The sequence below is a fragment of the Fistularia commersonii genome, chromosome 4 (genome assembly GCF_037954325.1).
Source record: "Fistularia commersonii isolate RoL2024-O1a breed Wild chromosome 4, RoL_Fcom_v1.0, whole genome shotgun sequence".
Lineage (NCBI taxonomy): Eukaryota > Metazoa > Chordata > Actinopteri > Syngnathiformes > Fistulariidae > Fistularia > Fistularia commersonii.
Genome location: NC_141287.1, coordinates 17,204,974 through 17,228,897, shown reverse-complemented (window position 1 = coordinate 17,228,897; position 23,924 = coordinate 17,204,974). Strand labels below are relative to the sequence as shown.

General features: G+C 41.3%; 1 protein-coding gene across 4 annotated transcripts in view; it reads left to right on the top strand.

The window, feature by feature from the left end:
* Positions 1-775: 775 nt before the first annotated feature.
* Positions 776-23,924, top strand: part of LOC147234942 (ATP-binding cassette sub-family C member 4-like) — a 51,642-nt gene continuing 28,493 nt past the window's right edge. For 2 of the 4 annotated variants that reach the window (XR_015106002.1, XM_086144650.1), the window contains exons 1-25: positions 776-871; positions 1,704-1,814; positions 2,333-2,453; positions 2,571-2,795; positions 2,894-2,983; positions 3,082-3,245; positions 3,340-3,465; positions 3,836-4,085; positions 4,169-4,276; positions 4,420-4,509; positions 4,999-5,190; positions 5,262-5,356; positions 5,437-5,523; positions 5,651-5,747; positions 6,192-6,399; positions 6,596-6,723; positions 6,922-6,959; positions 8,133-8,227; positions 8,652-8,798; positions 14,338-14,417; positions 20,711-20,861; positions 21,585-21,704; positions 22,069-22,179; positions 22,302-22,402; positions 22,711-22,902. Coding sequence is in view for 3 of the 4 variants with exons in the window: in XM_086144650.1 (XP_086000776.1) it covers positions 798-871; positions 1,704-1,814; positions 2,333-2,453; positions 2,571-2,795; positions 2,894-2,983; positions 3,082-3,245; positions 3,340-3,465; positions 3,836-4,085; positions 4,169-4,276; positions 4,420-4,509; positions 4,999-5,190; positions 5,262-5,356; positions 5,437-5,523; positions 5,651-5,747; positions 6,192-6,399; positions 6,596-6,723; positions 6,922-6,959; positions 8,133-8,227; positions 8,652-8,798; positions 14,338-14,417; positions 20,711-20,861; positions 21,585-21,704; positions 22,069-22,179; positions 22,302-22,402; positions 22,711-22,902 (3,201 nt within the window). In the remaining variant the exon portion in view is untranslated. Of the gene's footprint in view, positions 872-1,703; positions 1,815-2,332; positions 2,454-2,570; positions 2,796-2,893; positions 2,984-3,081; positions 3,246-3,339; positions 3,466-3,835; positions 4,086-4,168; positions 4,277-4,419; positions 4,510-4,998; positions 5,191-5,261; positions 5,357-5,436; positions 5,524-5,650; positions 5,748-6,191; positions 6,400-6,595; positions 6,724-6,921; positions 6,960-8,132; positions 8,228-8,651; positions 8,799-14,337; positions 14,418-20,710; positions 20,862-21,584; positions 21,705-22,068; positions 22,180-22,301; positions 22,403-22,710; positions 22,903-23,924 lie in introns of those variants that run through there. The other 2 variants (XM_086144652.1, XM_086144651.1) reach the window with 2 other exon arrangements.

The following is a 23,924-nucleotide window of genomic DNA, read 5'->3' as shown; positions in this document are numbered from 1 at the left end:
GAAGTTTGGAAAGTGAGTGTGTGATTGTAATGTAAACATGTATAATGAAATACATTTCATTCCGAACAAATTTTTAGACTTAGAATAAGAATAAGAATAAGAATAAGAATAAGAATAAGAATAAGAATAAGAATAAGAATAAGAATAAGAATAAGAATAAGAATAAGAATAAGAATAAGAACAACTTTATTTATCCCGAAGGAAATTGTTGTGCCAGAATTACAAGTAAAACATAACAATAATAAATAATAGTCGAAAATTGTATAAACAGTAAAAAAAGGGGGGGAGGGGTAATAAGAAATACAAAATAAAATGTAAAGTATCTTAGTAACAAGTCAAGGCTATAAAGTGTCTTAAGGTCTTCATTTCCCTCAGGGCTATTCAAATAACAAGGAAAAAATAAATAATATTGCTTATAGTGAAAATACAACAGAAAGAATAATAAACCCAATTCATTTGTAGCAAGGTCAGTAGAGCTCGCTCCTGGAGGTGTTCCACGAGAGTGACACTTCTGGCAGCCAATCACAGCTGAGAGGGGGCGGGGTCACGCCTTGTTCACCTGACAGCCGAGCCGGAGCGGCCTCCAGCGTCCCGCCCCCGGGCTGTTGACAGGTGTCAGACTGACCGACAGTCACAACTGTTTCGAGCAACTGCCGCGAACTCCTTCCCGGAGTTCCCCTCCCCACCCTCCTCCTTTCCTCCCTCCCTCCCTCCTTCCCTCCCTTGCCCCCCGATTTCATATTTCTGCCCGTCAGTACCCCAGAGGACATCTCCGGGTAGCTCTCGGTGTCGGGGGCATGGATCCTCCGAGGAAAGACGCGAGGGATAATCCGTCGGCTACAGCTAATCTTCTCTCCAAGATTTTCTTCTGGTAAGAAAAGCAGCCGCGTTTGACAGCCGCGTTTGACAAGACCTGAATAAAGAGCTCTCCTGTGTGACAGACGGTGCCTGGATGTGATAGCAGGTCTCAGCTGAGCACCATTCATCCGTAAAAACTTCAACGTCCCACATGGAACTGAGAGACATTCATTTTTTTCCCTTCTTTTCAATAATTGTCTCAGCAATGACGCAAAATATCACCCATGAGTAATTCAGAGCTGAAGCTGAAACTATCTTCCCTTGTGCTTCGAGGAAACAATATTGTAGATGTTTGAGAAAAGCAATTATTTATTGCAAATAAACACCAATCTGCTCCTGCAAACTTGTATTCTGCTTTCCCTCCAAAAGCATCCCCAGGCTATTTTTATCTCAAAGTGCAAAACAAAAAACAACTGTGGCAGAAAGAAGTTAATTTTTTTTCCCCCACATTACCAAATAAGTGAAAGTTTGCTTTTTTATTCATAAAATTCTGTGATGAGTTAATATTATCCTCAAATGCATCCTACTTTCCAGATCTGCCAGTAGTTTTATAATTTTGACATATTAATGCATTTACATATTTATGGCCTTCATAAATCAGGCAAAAATAAAAAAGTTATGTATGACATTATGTCCCGTTATACAAAATTGATTGTGGGGTTTCAAATAATTAGGAAAACTTAGATGTGGAGATATTCTGGGGTCTACAATATTTCATCACCCTTCTCCCTGTACAAGAAAGGCATTATATAATACATACGATATTGTGTATGAAGCTTTCTCACATTGGTTTTGTATACTTTTGATCTGATCACTGACTTATTGAACTTCTGCTTAATTTCTAGTTGGCTAAACCCTTTTTTCAGAATTGGGTACAAGAGAAGGCTGGAGGAAGATGACATGTACAAGGTCCTCCCAGAGGACTCATCGGAAAGGCTGGGGGAGGAGCTGCAGCAGTAAGACTTCCGTATTTTGCTTTGTTAATGTCACCATGATCTTTGCAGCAGGTGCATGGAAGTGCAACACTGCACTAGGAAGAAGTTGCATTTTTCATTTTATTATAATAGTAAAAATAAGAATGATTTTTCATGGTTTCATGGATGATTTAGGGAACAGTACGATCGTAAATCATAGCTGGATTCCTGTGTTTTCTAGTTGTTTACTTTTTGTAAATGCCACACTGAAAAAAAAACAAAATGCAAAACTTTTCTGATGAGTTCTGCTTTTCTCTTGTGTGTGGAATGCAAAAATAGTTATCAGATAATAAACTTTTTCAAAATGAAATCTTCATGTCAGATGATACTTCACTGTCAGTTACATTTGCCATTGTGTTGAGGCTTTTGTTGGTTTTTATTTAACTTCTTTGCAGTGGAGGGCTGAAACACAAGTGATACTTGAATTTTATCAGACTTACCAATTGTCTGAAGAACATTGTGGATGAATCTCTTGCCTGCGTGCTTTCTTCTTCTCAAAGGTACTGGAACCGTGAAGTTCAGCAGGCAGCAAAACATCTGCGTCAGCCAAAACTCACCAATGCTCTCATACAGTGCTACTGGAGGTCTTATTTATTCATCGGAATATACATCTTTATAGGGGTACAGTGCAGCCACAACCTGAAACAACCCATATTTTGGGAGCAAAGGTCATTTAGCAACTGGTTATTCATTTCAAATGTGCAAAATTCACGTGTTTTATTCCCCATTTTCTATTAGGAAGTTGTCAAAGTCACTCAGCCGTTACTCCTTGGAAAGCTAATTGAATACTTTGAGAGATACAATGCGACCAACACACTTGCAGTGTATGAGGCCTACAGCTACGCGGCAGGCATCTCCCTGTCAACCGTCAGCCTCGCTATCCTTCATCATCTGTATTTCTACAATGTCCAAAGAGCAGGAATGAGGATCCGTGTTGCTATTTGTCGCATGATCTATCATAAGGTAAATTACCAGGGCCGAGTTGCTGTATGACCATGTGTTACAGTACATTTAAGTTGATTGGTCGAGTTGACACGGCTTCACTATTTTGCTTTGCAAAGGCTCTCTGTATTAACAGCACAGCTTTAGCAAAAACCACCACTGGACAAATTGTGAATCTCTTATCCAATGATGTCAACAAATTTGATGAGGTAACCATCTGAAAGTATCACTTTTTGAACGTCTCTTTCTCCGTAATGATGTCACATCTCATCTCAGTAGTTTATCTCTTTTCATCTTTTTCTCACAGGTAACATTGTACTTGCATTTTTTGTGGATTGCCCCCCTTCAAGCAGTAACTGTGATACTATTGTTGATGCACTACATTGGCCCGTCATGCCTTGCAGGAATGGCTGTCTTCTTTACTCTGTTGCCAATTCAGACAATGTTTGGATGGTTGTTTTCACGTCTCAGGTTTGCAGGCATCAATTGAAATTGAAAGCCGTGTTATTGATAGGTCTCTGCCATGCCACTTTCTCAAATCATGGCAATCTCTGTCCTGTTTCAGGGCTGAAACAGCAGTCCTTACTGATGACAGAATACGCACAATGAATGAAGTCATTTCTGGAATCCGCATCATAAAGATGTGTGGTTGGGAAAAAGCATTTGCTGCAGTGGTGGATGAGGTCAGAAGGTACGTGTAAATACTTCCACCAAGGATGTAAAGTTAATACCTTAGTGGAGAGGTGAAGCGTGGTTAAAAAGAAGATAAAAATTTTTTTCTAATATTTAGATGTCAAATATCTATCATTTATAAAATAAACAGGGTCCTATGGATAGAGCTTTTCGCTAAAAAAAAATAATTTCTCGTAGTTTGTCTTGTTCTTTTTTCTCATGACCATCTACATTATGGAACTGTTGTAGATGAAAGAAGTAACTTAGTTACAAGTTTCCCCCTATTGAGTAGCTGAATCCTCCTCAATTTCCTTTGTCGAAGATATATAACAATCAAGATTCTGCTTTCTGGATGGCATTTTCTAATATCCTGTTTTGTTGATATACAGAATGGAAATCTCCAAAATAATGAAAAGCTCTTACTTGCGGGGCTTGAACATGGCATCTTTCTTTGCGGCCAGTAAGATCATTGTCTTCATCACGGTTTGTGTCTACGTGTTGACGGGGAACCAGTTGTCTTCGAGCAGAATTTTCATGATGATGTCCCTCTATGGAGCAGTCCGACTCACCATCACCCTCTTCTTTCCCTTCGCCATTGAGAAGGTCTCTGAGTCTCTCATCAGCATCCGAAGAATTAAAGTAATCCCAAACTTCAGATTTTTTTAATTTAATGTGATGTATATTTGTAAGTCATTATTAAGGATATTTTTTCTTCCTTCTAGAATTTTCTTCTTTTGGATGAAGTTTCTCCTCAGCATCTGGGGCTTCCTGTCAAAGAGAAAAGAGACTGCATGCTGAAGATTCAGGATTTAATATGTTACTGGGATACAGTGAGAGACTTCACTACTTTAATTTCAGATAAACATACAGTCATAATCTGAGCATGAAACTGTGAAACCTCTCATTTTTTCCCCTGTCTGAATAAATCTGATATGTTATCGCATTTGAATTTTCTTTTTTTTTTTGGCTACAGGTGCAGGAGTCCCCAACTTTACAGAATGTGTCTTTTACAGTGAAGCCAGAACAGCTCTTAGCTGTAATTGGACCTGTTGGAGCTGGGAAGGTCAGGCCCATTACTTACTGCATGATACATTCTGGTCCACTATTATTTGGACAGTAAAATATTGTGTGTAAAACAGTCCATGTACATTCCTGGATTTGGAACCATTTTGGGTTTCCAGCCATGCATATACATATTCACACATATTTAGAGGTTCAGTAGTAATTGGACAATCGAAAATATTTATAGACAAAATAATTTTTTTTCTCGACCAGTCCAAAACATGGTCATCCCTCAACAGTGTGATAGGCCTTCATCGCAGGATTCTGAATTTCAGCTTGATTATCATTAATACTTTTATTTCTGTAAAAAAAAAGCAATATTGAGTTGAGAGTAATACCTTTTGGGTTTAAACCAATAGCTGTCACTATTACATTCTTTATGTTCCTCCAATAAATTCTCCCCATAATGACATTATGACTTCTCAATGTTTTTTTTTTCCTGTAAAGTACAACTTTTTTTTTTTCTAATTTGGATTTTCATGTGTGTCAGTCTTCACTCCTCAGTGCTATCCTTGGAGAGCTAAATCAAGAAAGTGGCGTGGTAAAGGTCAAAGGAAAGCTGTCGTACACTTCTCAGCAACCTTGGCTCTTACCCGGCACTATTAGGAGCAACATCCTTTTTGGCAAAGAGCTCAACTATCACAAGTACAATCGAGTTCTTAAAGCCTGCGCCCTGAAGAGAGTGAGTATCACATGGGAGTTACATTTTACACACACAGGCTGCATACTGTCCTGTAATTTCATTCTGTTCAGGACATCGACATGTTGCCAGGTGGTGACTTGGCAAAAGTTGGAGATAGAGGAGCCAATCTCAGTGGAGGACAAAAGGCAAGGGTCAACTTGGCCAGGTGAATAACAAAGCAATGCACCTTGCTCTGTAAGCATTGTTAACACACATAAGAAGAACTCTAAATAAGCATCTTTTCAGAGCAGTGTATCAGGATGCAGATATTTACTTGCTGGATGACCCGCTTAGTGCTGTGGATGCTGAGGTGGGGAAGCATCTCTTTGAAGAGTAAGTCCCTGAACACTTCCCCATTTCAGTTACAAACTCAGTTATTTGATTCGTGTGTCTGTAATCATATTGGTGTAATCATATTAGTAAATGAATATATCTTAATCCATAATGTTCACACACACAGGTGTATTTGTGGCCTTTTGAAGAAGAAGCCTCGTATCCTGGTTACTCACCAACTGCAGTATCTTAAGGCCGCTGATCAAATTGTTGTCTTTAAGGAGGTGTGTGTGTTTGTTGCAAAGAAGGGGAATCAGTGTTTTCGAAAGTTTTCTGTCTTTTTCTGTTTTTAGTAAAATATCATATCCTGTTCAACTATCACATCTAAGTAATTGAATATTCAGAATACGATTCAACACATTATCTCTATTATTAGCGCTGGTCACTCAGGCTTGAGCTTGTTAATGCATAAATTACAGATCTCTGTATTTTGTTTTTTGACACCTTTTTATACTTAAACCCATTCATCAGAAGTTACTGGTCTTGGTCGTTCAAACCCGTTTCTAATTTTTAATAGTATGCAAATGCAATGGCTGCATCTGTGCCATGCAGAAGGAAGTAATGCAAAGCCAAAATGCCATAGGAAAAGCATGGATCTCTTTATATCACTATATAAACTATAAATCACATAACTCTGATTGCTATGTAACTGCATCTTGTTCTGGCAGGGCCACATGGTGGCTTGTGGGACCTATAGCGAGCTGCAACATTCTGGACTGGACTTCTCTTCCTTGTTGAAAGAGGAGAGGTGTCCAGAAGAGGAGAAACAGACTTCCACTCCTGTCCTTGAGGCCGAGAACTCCATGTCATCCATGTCCTCTCTGTCGTCTTCTCACTACTCTTTGATCGAGGGGACAGAGCCGATGACTGTGGTAGGTACAATTTGAAATGTCAGATCAACTGGGATTACGAAGCGTAAAGCAATGTCAAAGGTGAGACGTTTCTATTTTACTGTGCCACTAGAGGGCAGAAGACACTCATGTTACCCTGCTGCTCATTGCAGCTTGATCTCTACCTGCAAAGAAGGTGGAAGCTCAGATGGTCTTGACACTGGTGTTTTTTCTGTAGGTAGGAGAGCCAGAGGAGGAGGAAAGACGGCCAAAGGGAAATGTCAGTCTGTATATGTACGTGAAATACTTCCGAGCAGGTGCAAACCTCATGGTTCTAATCGTCCTCATTTTACTGAATGCCCTAGCCCATGTGAGTTCACCCCTTCAGTTTATGTGATATATTGTATTTTTTTCTTGAATTAGAATCAAAACAAGGCTTTAATGACTTAATTATTCGCAATAGTTTATTGTTTATCATTTATTTGTTTATTGTTTATTATCAATATGACTTTGACTATTCATCATTTATATATGCTTATGTGGAAATATTGTTTTCATTTTTGTTCAGGTTACATTTGTTCTACAGGACTGGTGGCTTGCTTGCTGGTGAGCATAAATTTTGTTTGTTTATTTGTGTGTTTGCTTTTTGTACCATATGAACGACATGTGCAAGCCCGGGAAAGCAATTTGGGGGAACTTAGCTACAATTTCTCTTAAACATAAACAAAATAAATTGAAAAAACTCCTCAGTTGTTTCCGGACAACTTCCCATATTATGTATTACTTTTTTCTAAATGAAGGTGGGGGGGAAAGAGGTTTGTTGTAATGCTCATTCTAACCACAGGGGTTGAAGTGTGCTTTAACCTGATCATCTCAGAGGATCTAAAAGTATTAAAGCCTGCGTTCAAAATGTACCTTATTTCTCTATTGGTGGCAGCAGAGCAAGGATCGATATTGAACATAATTCAGATGATGACAAAAAGTAGGAAAGATAATCCTTGCAAGAAGAGAATATGGCTGTGCTCACACTCAGAAATGTAATTGTAAAATTGGCATTTGTTGCAATTCCGCTGCATTAAAAATACCATCCTGCTTAAAACAGACTGCAAATTGACTGCAAGAATTCCAATCAGCAATTCTGGAAGTAAAACAAAAAAAAGCTTAGAGTTTGGAGCTCGACTAACTTTGTTAGATTTAAATTCTGAATTGGACCGCGAGGAGACACCTGCGTGCTTTCAGTCCAATTTCTAACATTGGTAGTTTTTTTACCTGCCAAACCTTGAAAACAGAATTTGGCAAAAAATACTTCTCCCTCTGCAGAACATGTTACACCACCTGTTCCATCGCAGGGAAAAAAAAATACAGATTTTTCTTCCCTTCTATTATCCGCTTCATTAATTTTTTGTAGACAGCTATTTATATCAGATCCAGAAAATAAAGAGATTTCTATTTATATCAGATTTTGAAACTGTATTTCCAGCCCCCGGTGAGGTTGTTTTCTCACTTGGCTCTCATGGCTTTTAAAAAAACAACATGACTTGTTAAAAAAAATAAATAACTGGCTTCACATTTTTTGTCAGGCTGGAAATGGTTGATTATTTATCGAAGAGAACTGAACCGTGCTGTTTGTCTTGGCATTATCTGGCTGCCGTTAAAGCTGACCTTGTGCTTCAAGACAGTAGGAATGTGATTGTGTAGGGCCTTCATGTTGCTGCTGCTTTTCTTTGTTGTGTTTATATGACCTCGTGGATTTTTGGTTCTTTTGTGGCTGACTTGCAGGGCCTCTGAACAGACGCACATCAATGTGACAGGCTACCTCAATGGCAGTCTCCCTCAGCAGCTGGACCTTGACCTGTACCTAGGTGTTTACGCAGGTAAAGCTCATGGAGCGCACATTGATTTTTGTGTGCTGTTGAAGCTCTGAATACGGCAGCCATTCAATGAACACTTCCACAGTTCTTTGGCTGTAGCCCAAGGCCTCCAAGGCCAAGTATGTGTGTACATGGGCCTCAGCTGTACAGAGAGATAGCAGTGCATTTCTTGTTTTCGTCTCTTGGATTGCTCTGATTGTCTGTTTGTGACTCGTAAGCCTCTTCACCCTTTCAGGCTTTGTATTCACAGTTAAAGATCAGCATTCAAGACAAAAGCCGTGAATGAAGGATACATATAAGTGGATTATTTCTCATCTTTCCACTGCATAGGATGTTAAATAACCATAGATGTTTAGCTGTCCTTGGAGCAGGCTGAGCATAGCATTATAATGCACTGATATATATTTTTTATCGGTGCTTTTATCAGGTTTAACAACCACATCAGTGGTGTTTGGCTTCCTTCGCTTCTTGGTCTTCTTTAATGTCCTGGTGAGATCAGCTCAGAACCTGCACAACTGCATGTTTGACGCCATCCTCCGAACCCCATTGCACTTTTTCGATATCAATAGAACAGGTATGTAGCTCTTGATCACATCAAGTTCCATGAGATTTATCTTATTATTCTGATAGCAGATTGAAAAAATCTTGATGGAATGCCCAGATGACCACTGCATGTGAAGATCCTAGAAGACTTGTTGTTACTGTGCACGCCACTAGAGAGCAGACTGCTACTTCCTTCGATGCGCTTTAAATTCACATGGTTGGCCTTAAACTCTTACACGTAATGAATTATTTTGTTTTCAACAGTTCAATTTTTTACCTGCAAAAATATAATGTTTTGAAAAAAAACCCAAAAACATTTGAAATGGTGACCAAACTGAAACATTTTAAAATTATATTTCTGGCTAAAAATGAATTGTTCATTCATAAACAGTGATTGGAGGATTTGATAAGCACTCGACTATCAAGATGATACATATAACTGTGCAAATTAAAACATAATTTGCTTTTTGAGTACTCAGTAAATTTGGCCAAATTGTACTAATATAAATATATGTAATATTAAAAAATGGATCTTTTAAAGTCCAGGGAAGCAAAGTCTGTGCAACCCTGACAGATATTCAGTTTAAATGCCTGGAGATAAGATTCAAAATTAAGACCCAATGTTTCTAAGTCACTTCAGAGACTAATGTATATTTTTTTTAATTTTAAGTTAGAACAAAAAAGATAACATTTATTTTCAGTCAATACTGTGTGATCTATTGCATTGACAGTACTGTGTTTTGACCGAGCTCTGTAAATACAGACTTAAATACAGACTTATTTATCTTGTACGTCGTATCAGAAGTCTTTGATTATTTCATTAGCTTTGTGGGCTGTAGCTGCAGGGCCGGTGGACGGAACACCTTGATGCGCTTTTAAAAGCGAACAAATACTCCAAACAAATGTGGCTTTGCTCAGGGAGGGCTGATGGATTTTCCTAAGACGCTAAATGCTATTTCAAGTTAAGCAAATAACACATAAGCATGATTCAGAACCTTGCTTTAATAAGGAGGAGGTTTTATTTTTTTTAAAACATTTTGTCTATATAATTTTGTGGTATTAATTGCAGACGTCTCCTTTTTAAGGTAAAGAAAAGCAACCAAAATCTGCCATTCATACCCAGACGGAACTGTCAAGTGGCTCACTTTGATAACTTTAATTTTTCTTGAGCATTGTTCACCTGTCAGCAGATAATTACTTAGCCTAATCCCTTTCATAGTGACATGCATGTACAACACAATCAGCCCGGGTGGGAATTCTGAACAAGAGGGAAACTTGTGTCTGTATAATCAGTCATATTCAACTGGAAACACAAGTCTAAATATGATTTGAGGGTGTTTGAGCTTGCAGTTTCTTCTCCATTCCGAGGCGTGCTTCTCAACCAAAGCTTTTCTTTGCAAAGCTGTGTTTGGAGCAAACATAAGACGTCTTATTTTTTTTCAATTTTTGAAATTCTTTTATTTATTTTTTTTATATTTTTAGTGGTACTCATGTGTTGGACAACCTGGCTTCTTATCGGGGTGTGTCTCACTTTCAATAATGTCATAATCTGTTTAATATCACTGCAAAGGAGAGGCTTAACAGACAGTGTTATCTGATTGGTGTTCTGCTGCTATCAGTAAGCATTGTATGACCAGTCCAGTCATTACAGCTTGGCCTCCAGGCTGGCAAACAAAGCTGTGTGTCGGCTTAGATTCATGAACAACAGTGTTTTTTTGTTTTTTTTTAATTGTTTGTCCAGTTAACAGTAGGCCAAGCGTGAATATTATCATTTCGATCTTTAAATACATATATTTATAGAAGTTCTACTGTTTCACAGCTTTTTTCTGATTGTCTTTCACCTCTTCACTTGGGCGGGGAGCAGAACAGATAGCTGTTGACAGATTTGCAGCTTTTCTTTGACTCCCTTTCTTCCCAAATGTTTTGCTACCGTCTAAAAGGTCCTTTTCCCCCTGCTCTCTATACAATAACGTCCGTGTCTGTCATAGCCGCTTCAACTCCCAGTCTTGCCATTAAGTGTACATTTGTAACCGCATGCGTATGTATTGTTAAGGATTTGACAACTGTTTATACACGTAAGTGATAGGTTCGCTGCTGCTGAACAGGCACAGTGTTTGATAGTCAGCCTCTGAGTTAAAGGTTACCATTTCAAGCGTCACTGCACAAAGGTCTTATTTGTTATTTCACAAATGTGGTTTATAACAATGCAGTACAGCAGGAGTGAATTATAACTTATGAGGAGGCATTGTAGCTCTTCTCTATCAGTCTCTCAGTGCTTTAACGGCATTTAATTTTGTGTACGTTATCTTTTGCCCCATGCATTTCTATCTTCGATTGCGAATTTGGCCGTGTTGCCGATTAAAACCTTTACTTTTCAGCACAACAGGCTGTGATAAGTTGTAGGGTAGGCAATGTCGATAAAAAAAATTTAAAAAAAAAACGGCCGACTTTATCCTTCATTATATTGATTTATATAACTCAGTGTCACATTGCTCAGTTTTAGCAACCTGTGCAGTCTTATTACAGCTGTTCATCCGAATGTGATCCAGTTAAAACGGCGCACACACAGTGGTGGATGTGTTGAGCTGATGTTGATCCCTGTAATTTAGTGTCATTGAGTGGGTTAATCCCCTCAGAGACTGCAGGCCAGAGCCTCAGCTCATCAGCACAGTCAAGAAGGGGAGTTTCAGAAAACACCCTCTCGCTCAGTCACACCGTCCCCCTTTCGCATAACCATAGTTGTCCGTCTCATATCTGGATATCGCTCAGTCGCCGATGAAGCCGGGAACATTAGATCGCCGTGTTGTTGGCAATGTGAGATTCTAATTGTATGGAGAGAGTCTGTGTTTTTAATGTGTGCATTTCAGGTCTTGGATGCAAGAGTGTTAAGAGCAAAGTGGAGAAAGTACTGCAGAGAGGAGGATGATGATATCGAAGTGTGTAAATTGAATGTGAAGATGGGGCTGTGTGTGTGTGCAGTACGGCTGATAGAGCTCCCCCTCGCTCTGCACTTCCACTATTTAATTGCATGAAAGGGAAGCAGAGGAGATTGCAGAAGCCTGGCAGTGAGAGCGAAGAGAATGGATTTAGAATGTATTAGTATTGGCAGCAAGGTGCCGGCGGTGGGAGGCTGCCCCAGGCCCATGGGCCCTTCATGGAAGTGCAGGTGAGCTCTGCCACCTTCAGCCTTGGCAGCCCCCTCCCCAGTATTCCTTCATTATTGCACTTGCTTCTCTGAAAGACCCCTCCAACTGCACTAGGGCCCACACATGGAGTGGGTCTGAGTCCTCCCCTTATCTTGATGTTTACAGGGAACAGCGATTTACCACATGCGCCGCTCGAACCGGACCCCACTGTTCCACTTCTTTAAGTGTGATTTCAGGACCTGTTCGCCTAATATCTCCACCTAAAGGGCTACTTTAGTTGGGAGGGCTTGATATTTCCTGAGCCTGAAAAGTGGTGCAAATCACCCCTGGAGTCTTAAAGCATGAGGAATTGTTTGATACTAATGCTGCTGATATCCTGAAATGTCTATACCCTTTTCTGCACAATAGCCGATATTGTTCACAACCACCCATAGTGATTGAAGCCATTGTCCCGCACCGATCTTACCTCATAGGCATTTCCATGCAGTGACCGTCTTTGTGTAACTGCATCACTGTAATGTATCCCCTCTATAGTCTGCGCAGGATGGAGAAGGGTCTCTACTTCATCCCCTCTGAAACTCTGTTAACTGAGCCGCTTTGTCAAACAGCTGATAGCTGACTGATGTTCTCTGCTCTAATACCCTCTAACCATGGTATGATGTAACCAGGAGAAACATATCCTTTTCCTTATTGCCATTGTTTGTCCGGTTTTGCATGAATTTAGGTCATCTGTGGCTTAGACAGTAAAATTACATAAAATATTATTGGATCTTCTGCAAACTCTTTGCCAAGTCCTCCCCCCATTTTCAGACTAAAGCAGGGAGATTCTGCACAAGTATAGTCGAAGCAGTACCCGCTCGCTTGAACCCTCCCCTCGGGATGTCTGTATGCTAAAGGGGCACTCACACTGTGAATAAGATTAGTCTGCCTCCAAGTGTACAACATGCTTACGCCACTTGACTTTGAATCAGTCCTGATTTGGAGCATTGCTGGGTTGTTGCGGGGAATAATGCTCTGGCCGGGTTTATGCAATGGCTGTTATGGGGAGACGGGGCTCGCCCGCATGCATGTTTTTAGGCAGGAGCAGCATTTTGGATAAAGCTGTAAGCTGCTTACAGCCGTGGAGAGAGGTGATTACAGGGCCCACCTCCGTAGGACTGACTGGGCGGCTTGGAGGCAACTTTTAGGTCAGTGGTGCCATGTCTCTGCCGAGACTCTGGTGTGCCCTACTGCCACATTCTGCCAAAGTGCCGCTCAGCCATTCCCTCCCTCAGTCTCATACCAAGTCCCGCCCCATTTCACGGCCTTTTTCTGTGAGCCCAGATGAATTCATCTCCTTGCTTGAATAGTTAGTTTCCCATTATCAGAGGGCTGAACACTTAGTGTGTGAGTACTCCTTTATTTAAATTCCGCTCAGATATTCCTGTTTGCTGTGTCACAGGCAGAGATAATGGTTTGCTTAATCACATTATGAAACATAATGTTATTATGACATTTAGAGGTGTGTTTACAGACAAAACACTGTATAAGTGACACATAGTACAACCGCATTGTTGTTTGTGTCTGATTCAAAAGCCTGCCAGGTTCTTGTAGCGGCATTTCTGGCACTGCGCAGGTAATTTCTTTTTGTTTGCCCCTTCGAGTCTGAGGGCCTCCATCAGGGACAAACAGTGAGAGCTTTTTTTTTTTCTTGCCTGCCTTTAACTAGTTGTAGAGTGGGGATTGTCTATCATTGACCCTGCAGCAAACAGTGTGTGTGAATGCAGGTGGACTGTAATCGTATGTGTTGTTGGATCAGAAAAGGGAGAAAAGTCACTAAAGGAGTGACAATAAAAGGCTGCTACAACACCTGCCAAGCACTGGCTTAAATAATGAACACCTGAGCAGATTGGAGGCAACTCAATTAATGTCACCGACACTGTCAGTCACGACATAAAGGCAGGTATGCGGCTCCTGTTGCTCTTTTGTTTCCAAACAAAAGTGTCTCTATCGTATTCAGTCCAGTATAGGGCAGTCATTATGAAATGCAAGACAAATACTGATTCATTGTTTAATCTAGATAGCCCTCTAGTTTTCAATATAATACTCAATGTACACATTCTCCTCTGATAACTGTTAGCGGTTGCCAGTTAGACAAACAAAACAATGTTTTCATTTGTGCAGATTGGCTAATGGACACATCCCTCTTTGTATTTAACTTTGATTTATTCACCCAAGTGCCATATCTGATTGTAGTGTATTCTAATGGCGTCACTCTGTATCATAATATTATACCCAACCTTCACTTCTGATAGCGCATATTACTCACCACTGACAAATGAAGCAGAAATCTACTCTCAGTTGTGTAATTGTGCGTATTTATTTGATGTTTTCTGGAATCTGATGTTATTTATCCTTCTCTTTTTGTATTATGCTGTACCCCAGGAAGAATCCTCAACAGGTTTTCAAAGGACATTGGCTACCTGGACTCTTTGCTCCCGTGGACGTTTGTGGACTTTATCCAGGTGAGTCTCACCTCGGCAGGTTTGGTTGCTGGCGCTGCAGCATGGGGAGGCCATTTCATGCCTGGCTAAACCTGCTTTGTGGTCCGGGTCCCCTAATCTGGAAACAATTACTGTGGGATTACCTGCCAGCGCGGCCCAGTGCCTGCACAGATTTAATAAAAGTGTGCACACAGGCGGAGGGCGTGGCTCCCATAGTGTGACACAACAGAAGCGGCATCTTCAGAGAATGTGTACAGAGCCCGAGCAAGTGATTGGGAGAGAGAGAAAGGCACCACAGAAGAAATAATGGACACAGGATGATGGGTGTGATATGGACGAAAACAGTGGGCGAAGGATAACAAGCATGGTGTGTGGAGTGGTGAAGGGAAGAAGTGTGAGCAGCAGGCGTAAGATGTGCTTGGAGGGGTGGAGCTGGAAGCACTGCGGAGGGGGAAGGGGACAGGTCACTTGGAACGGATCCAGAGTGGGACTTGCCCCTTTCAGTGCAATTCGCCTAATGCTCTACAGTCCAACAGGCCTAGTAGCCAAGGGCCACCCTGATGCATAACAAGGTTAGGTTACGAAATGCCGCGCCACCGCCGTGACAGCCATCTCCCACGCAAGCCTGCAGAGATGCGCCAGCTCATGCACCTACTACCACAAAGACGGGAATGTTCACTGCACAATTCAAGGTAGATGAGCAGGCGTGGTTCCTTGGTTAGGGCCAAAGAATAGAACAAAGGCGCGCTGAAAATGAATCCCTTTTCCACAATGCCTGAGTGATGTTTGTGGCAGATACCCATCTCACAGTAGACAAAAGCCATCTTAAATGCTGAAAGCACAAAAGATCATATGCACAAAAGCTTTTTGTCTGCCATAGTTCACTTCATTTTGATGATGAGGTGAAGAATGGCTTGAGTAAAATAATAACTTCGTAGAGGGCTCGGTAATCCCGGTGAAAACAGTGAAAGTGCATCGGGTCATGAAAACATTGCCACAAACGTACTCACTGTGCCTCGCTAATAACCTACTCTTTCCAGGACATAGGGAATTCATATTTGAATGGAAGTGTTTCAATTTAGACAAATTTAGTCATGCTGGAATCATTTTGTTAGCCAATTACATTTGACGAAAGATGTTTTTCTACAAAGCTTTTGTTTTGGTGGCAATCTGCCCTTGTTTGCAGGTGTTGGTCATAGAAAAGTCATTAATGCTCTCAGGAAGGCGGGTTTTCCCTCTTTCTATCAAACCATTAACCGTACAGAAAAGCTGCTGATCCGGACTATTGTTGTTCATTCCTGGAGGGACATTTCCCCATAGTCATTGTTTAAATGGTTGTCAGGGGGGAATAAAGTGAAACTTCATAAACAATGCCCTAACTGGTTTATCTCTCTATGGGGAGAGGCCATTTCTGTATGGGGATTTGCACCAGAGCCTCCCCTTTATGGTGAAGTAAGCACTTCACATCCCCTCAGCCATGCACCCATATCCACTGCACAAGGGGGACTCTCTCAACCTGGTTACACCTTAACAGCCCTATTTTTCCCTGGTCTCATTTTGTAGTAATTTAGTATATTGGGAACACAGAGTCTCCGTCTTTCGCCGTCTCTTTACGAGCCGGCGACAAAGACAGAAATGTCTTTTAAAAACACCTAAGGCTTTGGGGACTGTTAGCTTTTGTGTGGACTTGACCTTTAAATCCCGGGTTGCTTCTGTTTTCACAGAGGGGACAGAGCAGGAGGGCAAGACAATACGGGGTAAGAACAGGGGCCTTTCAGTGGAGGATTTCATACGAGGGCTCTTGACCAACTCCCACCACCAACTGTGTAGTACATCCACAGGTCCCCCTAATGATCTATAAAATCCAGTTTGTCTCTAAACTGGTTTCTGTGAATTCACCTTAAGTCAATCAATATCAAATTATATAATATGTCAGGAGTCAGTTTGGAGTTAAGAGAAAACAGTTTGTGTGTGTGTGTGGAAGGCAGAATGCTTGTTTGATAATACTGCGGGCAACAAACCCAGCACAGAAGCACTATAGACGCACACAAACACAGCAAAGATGCCCATTGTTTAAAAACACTGGCGGGTGGATCTTTTTGTGTGTCTCTATATTGTGGCACATTGTGTGTCGGGCTTCTTCAGGGGCTTTGCGGGATATGAGAACTGCTGACGTAACCGTGACTGCTGTAGGATGGGATTTCATCGGCTTTCTCTGGTTCTTTACCACTCTAGTGACAGAAGAAGTAAAGAATGCACTCGCTCCAGGCATCGCACACATTCTTCTGGGAAACACTGGAGATGGTCTTGAGGAAATATATATGCTGTGCCATAAATCCTCTTTCGCCATTATTGAGCATTATTTTATTTCACTGTTAGACAGCAAGGTTGGGAAGCCAACTTTCTTCACCTCTCTTTTCTTTTTTTTTTGTCAAATCTGGGGAAAAAAACTGAGTCCTCTAAATAATGGAGCCTTTGAATAATGTTTGCGCACATTTTTGTGCATAGCAGAACACTCAGCAATACCATTCGTGGTCATTTGATGGCGAGCACTGGCCAGGAAAAGCTTCCGGGGTGTTTATGTGTGGTCTCTCATGACGCTGTGGTCCAGCACCTCTGCTCGTCTGACTCAGACATATAGGACAGGCGTGGGAGTCCTTCTAGCCCGTGAACTTAACAACATCTTACACCAACCTAAAATTCCTCCGTGTGTCACGGTGATGAATTCTCCACTTACTGATAGTCAGTGCCTTTTAATCAATCGCCGTTCTGTTTCGTATGTGAAAATGTTTTTGTGTTGTGAGAAAGAAGGGATGACTGAATGAGGTTGCTGGACACAAATGATTTATAGTAGAGAGGGAGCAAGACCACATTTCAAAGCCTTTCTCTTATTTCCAAAACGGGGTTGGAAATCAGCAGCTTGACTGAGCCCAAATAAGTGACTTATTTTACCTTTTCACAGCACACAAAGGCTTAATCCAAGGACTACTTGAGCCACCAATGTAGACAGCAACTGAGACCACCACAGTATGTGTCAGACTCTCCTCACCACACACAAAAAACATTGACTGCAGCTTTATGAAGTGAAAACGGCCCAAAAGGAGAAAATGTGAAGGAGGTGTCCACAGTCATTTCTCCCGAAGAAAGGCTGCAGCATCTGGGCATTTAATGCTAAAATAAAGCCCAAAGACAGAGTAGAAAAGATTGGGTCACTTGTATTGTTCCAAAGCCCAAGTGGAACAGCTCTGTTTTGTTTCAGTACCACTGACCCTTGCAGCTTATTGTGCCACCCTGTCACAGAAAGTGTGGGCTAAAAAAATCCCAGCAATGACAAAGTGCTTCTTTTGAGGAATTTTCTTCATAATAGTTTCCCCTCGCTTCCTGTCTTGTTTGCTCTTTTTCATTGGTAGTAAATAAAGGAAGGATGAAAAAGAGGCTGTAAAGCATACTGACTCCTTGTGTCTGGAGGGATGTTTAATTAAAGGGAAGTGTTTATTTTCTGCTGTCGCTATCATCACTGAACACAAATATAGCAATTAACTTCAATTTTCTACATTTATTGGGACATCAAAGGGCCGATAGAATCATTGAGAAAATAAAGCAATTAGGGTCAGCAGAGATCTGAATGGTCTTTGGACACAGCAGTGTATCCAGTTTGCTTGAATGCTTCAATCGCATGCGTGCAGGAGCTTTCTTTTCTTGCTAAAGAGCAATTAGCGGTAATTCTTTATTTAAACTGTTTGTATACAAAACCCCTTCATCCTTTTATCCACTTTTATGTGCAGCGGGATGTGGCTTTGGGAGTTTTCGGTTCCTGTGCGGCTTCACAGGGAGATATGGATGTGGCTCGAGAGGGTGAGGTGTATACTTGTGCATCACTTATCGGAGTCATCTGTGTGTTGTGTGGGTGGGGGCCGCGGTGTTCCTGATGCTGCCATGATAAGCGCCAGACCACGCAAATGGATCACATCAAACGGGACCTTGGCGACAGCGAGCCCAGGGGATCAGGAGGAGGCAAGACTCCTATCTAATGGTTCCTGTTCCTCTTCTGTCCCCTTAGATGACCCTACTGTCAGATAAGCTGGTCTGGCTCGGACCTTCATGACCCTCGCTGAAATGGACCCAATTAGAATTTAAATGAACTAACCATCAGGCACGAGTGAGCAATGTTACCATGTCACCAGTAATCAGCAAAGGGGTGAAAGAACATTACATATGGTAAGGTATTTGATCAGTTAATATTCGATTCCCTCAAGGGGAGGCTAGATAACATGCAGTAATGGCTTGTGTGCCACCATCTCTCTCTGCAGTCTGGTAGCCTTCCATCAAGACTCAGATTGAAACTTATGTACTGTGAAATTCTTGGGATCAGTTGTGCTCAGTAGCTTCCACTCCCTGTTTGATTGTGTGGGCTCCACTACAGCAGTGGTTAGACTAGTAATACCCTCTTATCTGAACTGCAAATGGAATTGAGTGGCTTTTCATCATAAAACCACACTGAAAGTGATCATGCTTAAATGTGTGCTTAAATGTCTGATAACATCCATAATTAAGGTGCTGAATTAAATTTTCATCTCTGGGTTAGTCTGAGACCACTGAAGGTAGCAGTATGATCCTAATCTCCCCTTCTAAGGATTCGTCTCCGAGGATGTGTCTAATTTCAGGGTATGAGGTTTCAGTTTTATCGTCTATCAATTGAATATGAAAATAATGAAATATGTAACACAATTTAGCTTTCAGTCAAGTGGCCAGTTACAGAAGTTTAAAGATTCTTTTCCCTCCAGTCATGGCTGCAGCCCTTGTGCTAAATTGGCAAGAATTAAAATTCTCTTCATCCCGCAGTACAGAGCGCTCACATTTAGAACTCTATATTATTCAATGTGCAATATTGATGACCATCGATGAATTGAATGGATCTAATATTTTACACATCAGAGGTTTAAAGTAGCAGATTGGCCAGCCCGGGCTGCCGCATACAGTTTCAAGGGAGGTTAATGGAGACTAAGGGTAGTCATTTCCCAGAAATGTTGCTCTTTATTTACGAATACTACATTTTTGGTGCAGCTGTGATGTCAAGCTTCAATACTTTGTTTGTACTTTTTTATCTTTAAAGTTAACTATCACGCCTTGATGTAAGCATTCTCTTAAATTAAGCCTGCAACTTTTTTGAAATCTGCTGGTGCTATTTGTGAGAAATTACATTTCAAATATACATAAAACGATTAAGTCTAATAAAAAACAAACATTTTCAGCGATACATGATTGCCAAGATGCATGTGTTGCGGCAAAAACATTTTATCTATAAGGCAATATCGATGAATATTACATTACAGTACATTACATTGCATTTGGCAGACGCTTTTATCCAAAGCGACTTACAATAGAGGACATAGGGACTGTAAATACACTTGCAAATACACAATGCACTGGAAATGTACAGAACAGTAAGCTTGGGTTAGTGAGGGTTTTTTTTTTTTTTTTTTTTTTTTTGACAGAGACACACAAACGTACACACACACACTGCATAGCCTTTCTTGCTGCCAACCTGATCTGGGGCATCAGCGCAGCAAAAAGTCCTGAAAGAGAAATGTTTTTACCTGTTTCTTGAAGGTTGAGAGAGATGATGCTAGTCTTGTTGCTTCTGGGAGTTTGTTCCACCACTGTGGTAGTAGAACTGAGAACAGTTTTGCCTGAGATCGCTTGGAGCAAGCAAAAGGTACTGCTAATACTGCTACTGAATAAGTGTCTGATACTTAATCGTATGGTTATTGACATTTTAATTACATTGTAGGTACAGATGCTGTTGTCGTCACACTCCTCGCGTCCTGACCTGTTGAGGCAGCTCTGGTATCCTGGTGTCGATGTGTCATTAACACAGGTGATGAGTCACTGTGTTGCTGAGGCCGGTGTGTCTTGTTGTGATGTATCAGACAATGCGGTCTGGTGGCAGTGCGGTTCTCGAAACCCTTTGCCAGTCACTGCCTGGTAGCTGCCAAGGAGACCAACAGGCCATAAGTGTTGAAGGCTTAGCGGAGGGGGGCCAGTGAGATGAGCTGCAGTGGCCAAGCTGAAAATTCTCACCTGCAACTAAGTGAGAATTAGCGCTGTGATTGTTTTCCTTTCAAACTGTGAGTCACATAGCCTCAGTCCCAAAACCCGCCGCTACTTTAGTGATTGGTGCTTACGGTTGCTTACACAACCCCTGAAAAAGGTATCTTTTTCCAGCCTCATAACTCACAGATGCAGCCGTGGACCGCACAGTAGGGGTGGCCTTTGGAGTTAATGTTGCATTCGCGTCTCTCCTTGTGTCCCAGGTCTTTCTCCAAGTGCTTGGGGTGATCGCTGTCGCTGCCATGATCTTCCCCTGGATCCTTATCCCAGTTGTCCCTCTTGTTGCTGTCTTCCTGTATCTACGATCCTACTTCCTGCAGACCTCCAGGGACATCAAGAGCATAGAGGCTACTAGTAATTCTTTTTTTTTTTCAAGTGGTGCCGGGATAGGGGGGTGGGCATGTCCATTTATGGTAAGAAACAAAAGCAGAGCACAAGAATGCTAATAGACCATTGAAGAAATCCTCAGCCATTTGCATAAAGGCTAAAGGTGGCTTTGGCCCATGGCTCGGCCACACGCAGTTTCCTCAAGAGATGGGAGTTCATGACATCATATACAATGGGCAAAAATGCCAAGTAGGCATGACTGGGCCATTGCTAGCTTTAGTTTATCTATTTTATTCTTTGCTAAGAGCCCCAGTGCACAATGAGCAACAGGTTCCGTCATCCTCGGATAAAGGTTCTATTAAAGCTTAAGGTTTTGTCTTTGGCTTTGTCAGTCTAACAAAGAAAATAAAAGACCAGTCAATTGCAACCTTCTCCTTAATAAAGACTGCATAGTAATTTCCTGTTTGAACTATGCAGTATTATTGATCGGTTTATCATTGTTTCATTGTTTACATGTGGGCAATGTGTGTATTGGACCAAATCAGTTGTCGCAGTTCTGAGTAATTCAAGCTTTGAGACACATTTTCTTTAGCTAACTAAAAACAGTAGCAATTTAAAACAGTCTTTTATGTTGGTTTAAACTCCAAGCTGTTATAGCAAAACGGTGTTGCCTTGAGTAACACTTACTTTTGATTTGAAATCCTGACATCGCTCTTTATATTTCTCTGTTAAATTTTGTATTCCTTTCAGCACGGAGTCCTGTCTTTTCCCACCTCTCTTCCTCTCTCCAAGGCCTTAGTACCATCCGTGCCTTTAAGGTTCAACAGAGGTTTCAGCAAATGTTTGATGAATATCAAGATCTTCACTCAGGTAAAGAGTGATTAGTCTTCACTTTGTCCAGTATCAGGCATTTACTAAGTTGATACATGTGCTTAGACATGACAGATCACGTCACAGATACATGACACAAACAAGCTCACTTTGTTCTTCCCAGTGAAATGGAGAGGGGTGTATATTTTAATTTTTTATGCATGTGATCCAATTAGCTGATTTATTTGAATTAGTTTCAAGCAAGTTTCTGAATTCAGCAATAAGATCGTCACATCCCGGTCATATCATGGAATATATTCAATAATTATCGATGTGTTTGCCAGCCCTAATTTTGAACAATATTAAATGTGTTGATTCAAGAGAAAGACTTCATTTTACAAGCAATTTCTGTGTTTTCCATCAGAGGCCTGGTTCTTACTCCTTACCACTTCTCGCTGGTTCGCTTTGCGTCTCGATGGAATTTGTTGCATTTTTGTCTCCATCACTGCTTTTGGCTGCATTTACTTCAGGGGTGGTAAAGTATTGACTTAAAAATACATCATGTGCACAATGCTAACATTCAGGGCAATGTTGGTGGTGTCAGTATGATGAACTATTAAATGTATGCTTGTGTATTTACAAAATTGTGTACTGCAGGACTGGAAGCAGGTACAGTGGGTCTGGCTATGACCTACGCTATGACGCTGACAGGCATGTTTCAATGGGGCGTTAGACAAAGTGCAGAGATTGAGAACATGGTGAGTGATCCTTCATACCTTAACTGTTTGCTATTGTTGTTTGATGACATTCTACACAAATGGCCAATAGGACAACATTCCCTTACAAAATCCCCTTATCTTAAAAGTCATGGCAAACATTCAAAAGCAGCAAATACTGGAGAGTGCATACTTGTTGTTTTGTGCCTGAACCCAAAAATGGTCACAGCAAAGCATGTTTATGGTTTTGATGTGCAATTGAAGTTCCTATTTGAGAAATCATCCTCGTTTTCATACCAGGCCCACTTTCAAAACGCTTCCTTCTTTAACATTTCTTGAATGTTTTGTAGATGACATCAGTGGAGAGAGTGGTGGAGTATGCAGAGCTGGAGAGTGAAGCCCCCTGGGAAACAGAGAAGAAGCCGCCGCAGAACTGGCCCAAGACTGGCACCATCTCCTTTGACAGTGTCAGTTTCTCTTACAGTGCCAGTGGGCCTTTGGTCCTCAAGAACCTGACTGTTGTCTTCACTTCCAGAGAAAAGGTTTTTCTTTTTTTCTTGTGTTCGCACCTGTTCTTGTTTACTGGTATGCACGGAGGACCCTGATGTGCACACCAAGGCAAAGTAATCAGGTGCAAGACAAAATCCTCCACTGGGGAATGAGGTCTGCATGCTGTTTAGCTCCAAATAAATCATTTCATTCTCCATTTGGAGGTGATGCTTTGATCAGTAAGATCTTCTCCGGGGCCAGTGGTGTGCACAGGCCATGACATAGGTTGATAGCAGCGTGTGTAGAACACGTGATGTGTTCTTTTATTATGTGTCATTATTTTCAAATCAATTATTGAAGGGACACCATATTGTGTTGCTGATTCTTCAGGACTATACCATTTGTGATTCATGGAATACATATCTTGTAATTAAGACTGTTCAAGTGGATCCATTTGGTCCCAATTTGCATTTTGAACTACCTGACGGTGACAACTGTTTATTCACAATAAGAGAGAGGGGCTGGGAAAAGAAAGAAAGGATAGCAGCGGAAGATTGTTGAGGGTGATTAAAAATTTGTCTAATGCCGGGGGCGTATTTTGCATGGCTATGGTTGGCCAGGGTGGCTGATTTCACAATGAATGGGTTGATAAGTGTTGAGGTTCTGGCTCTGACAGCCCATGGGAGGGATCTCTGTCACATGCCATGGGGGTGTGAGGCTTAGTGCATCCTGACAGTTTCCGTGATAGCCTTTACCAGGAAACGTACATCTACAACCCACAGTGCAAGATCTATTGACTTCATCCCTCACTAAAGTCGTATATCGTACAAAAGCCTCTTTCTCACCACATGTTGACTTGACTGGTTTTTTTGGGTGGAAAATTTTGGTTATTCTTAGTGTTGTAACCTCTGTCAATGTTCCAAGTAAACCGGGCCAGTAACCAATTACAATCTTCCCATTATTTTCCTTGGTCATTTATACTCAGCGCTGAATTATTGCCGTACTGCAGTGTGTTTTAGGATAATGGACTCAAGTATTCAAGTGATTTATGTTGAAACTACCTTTACCTTGAGAT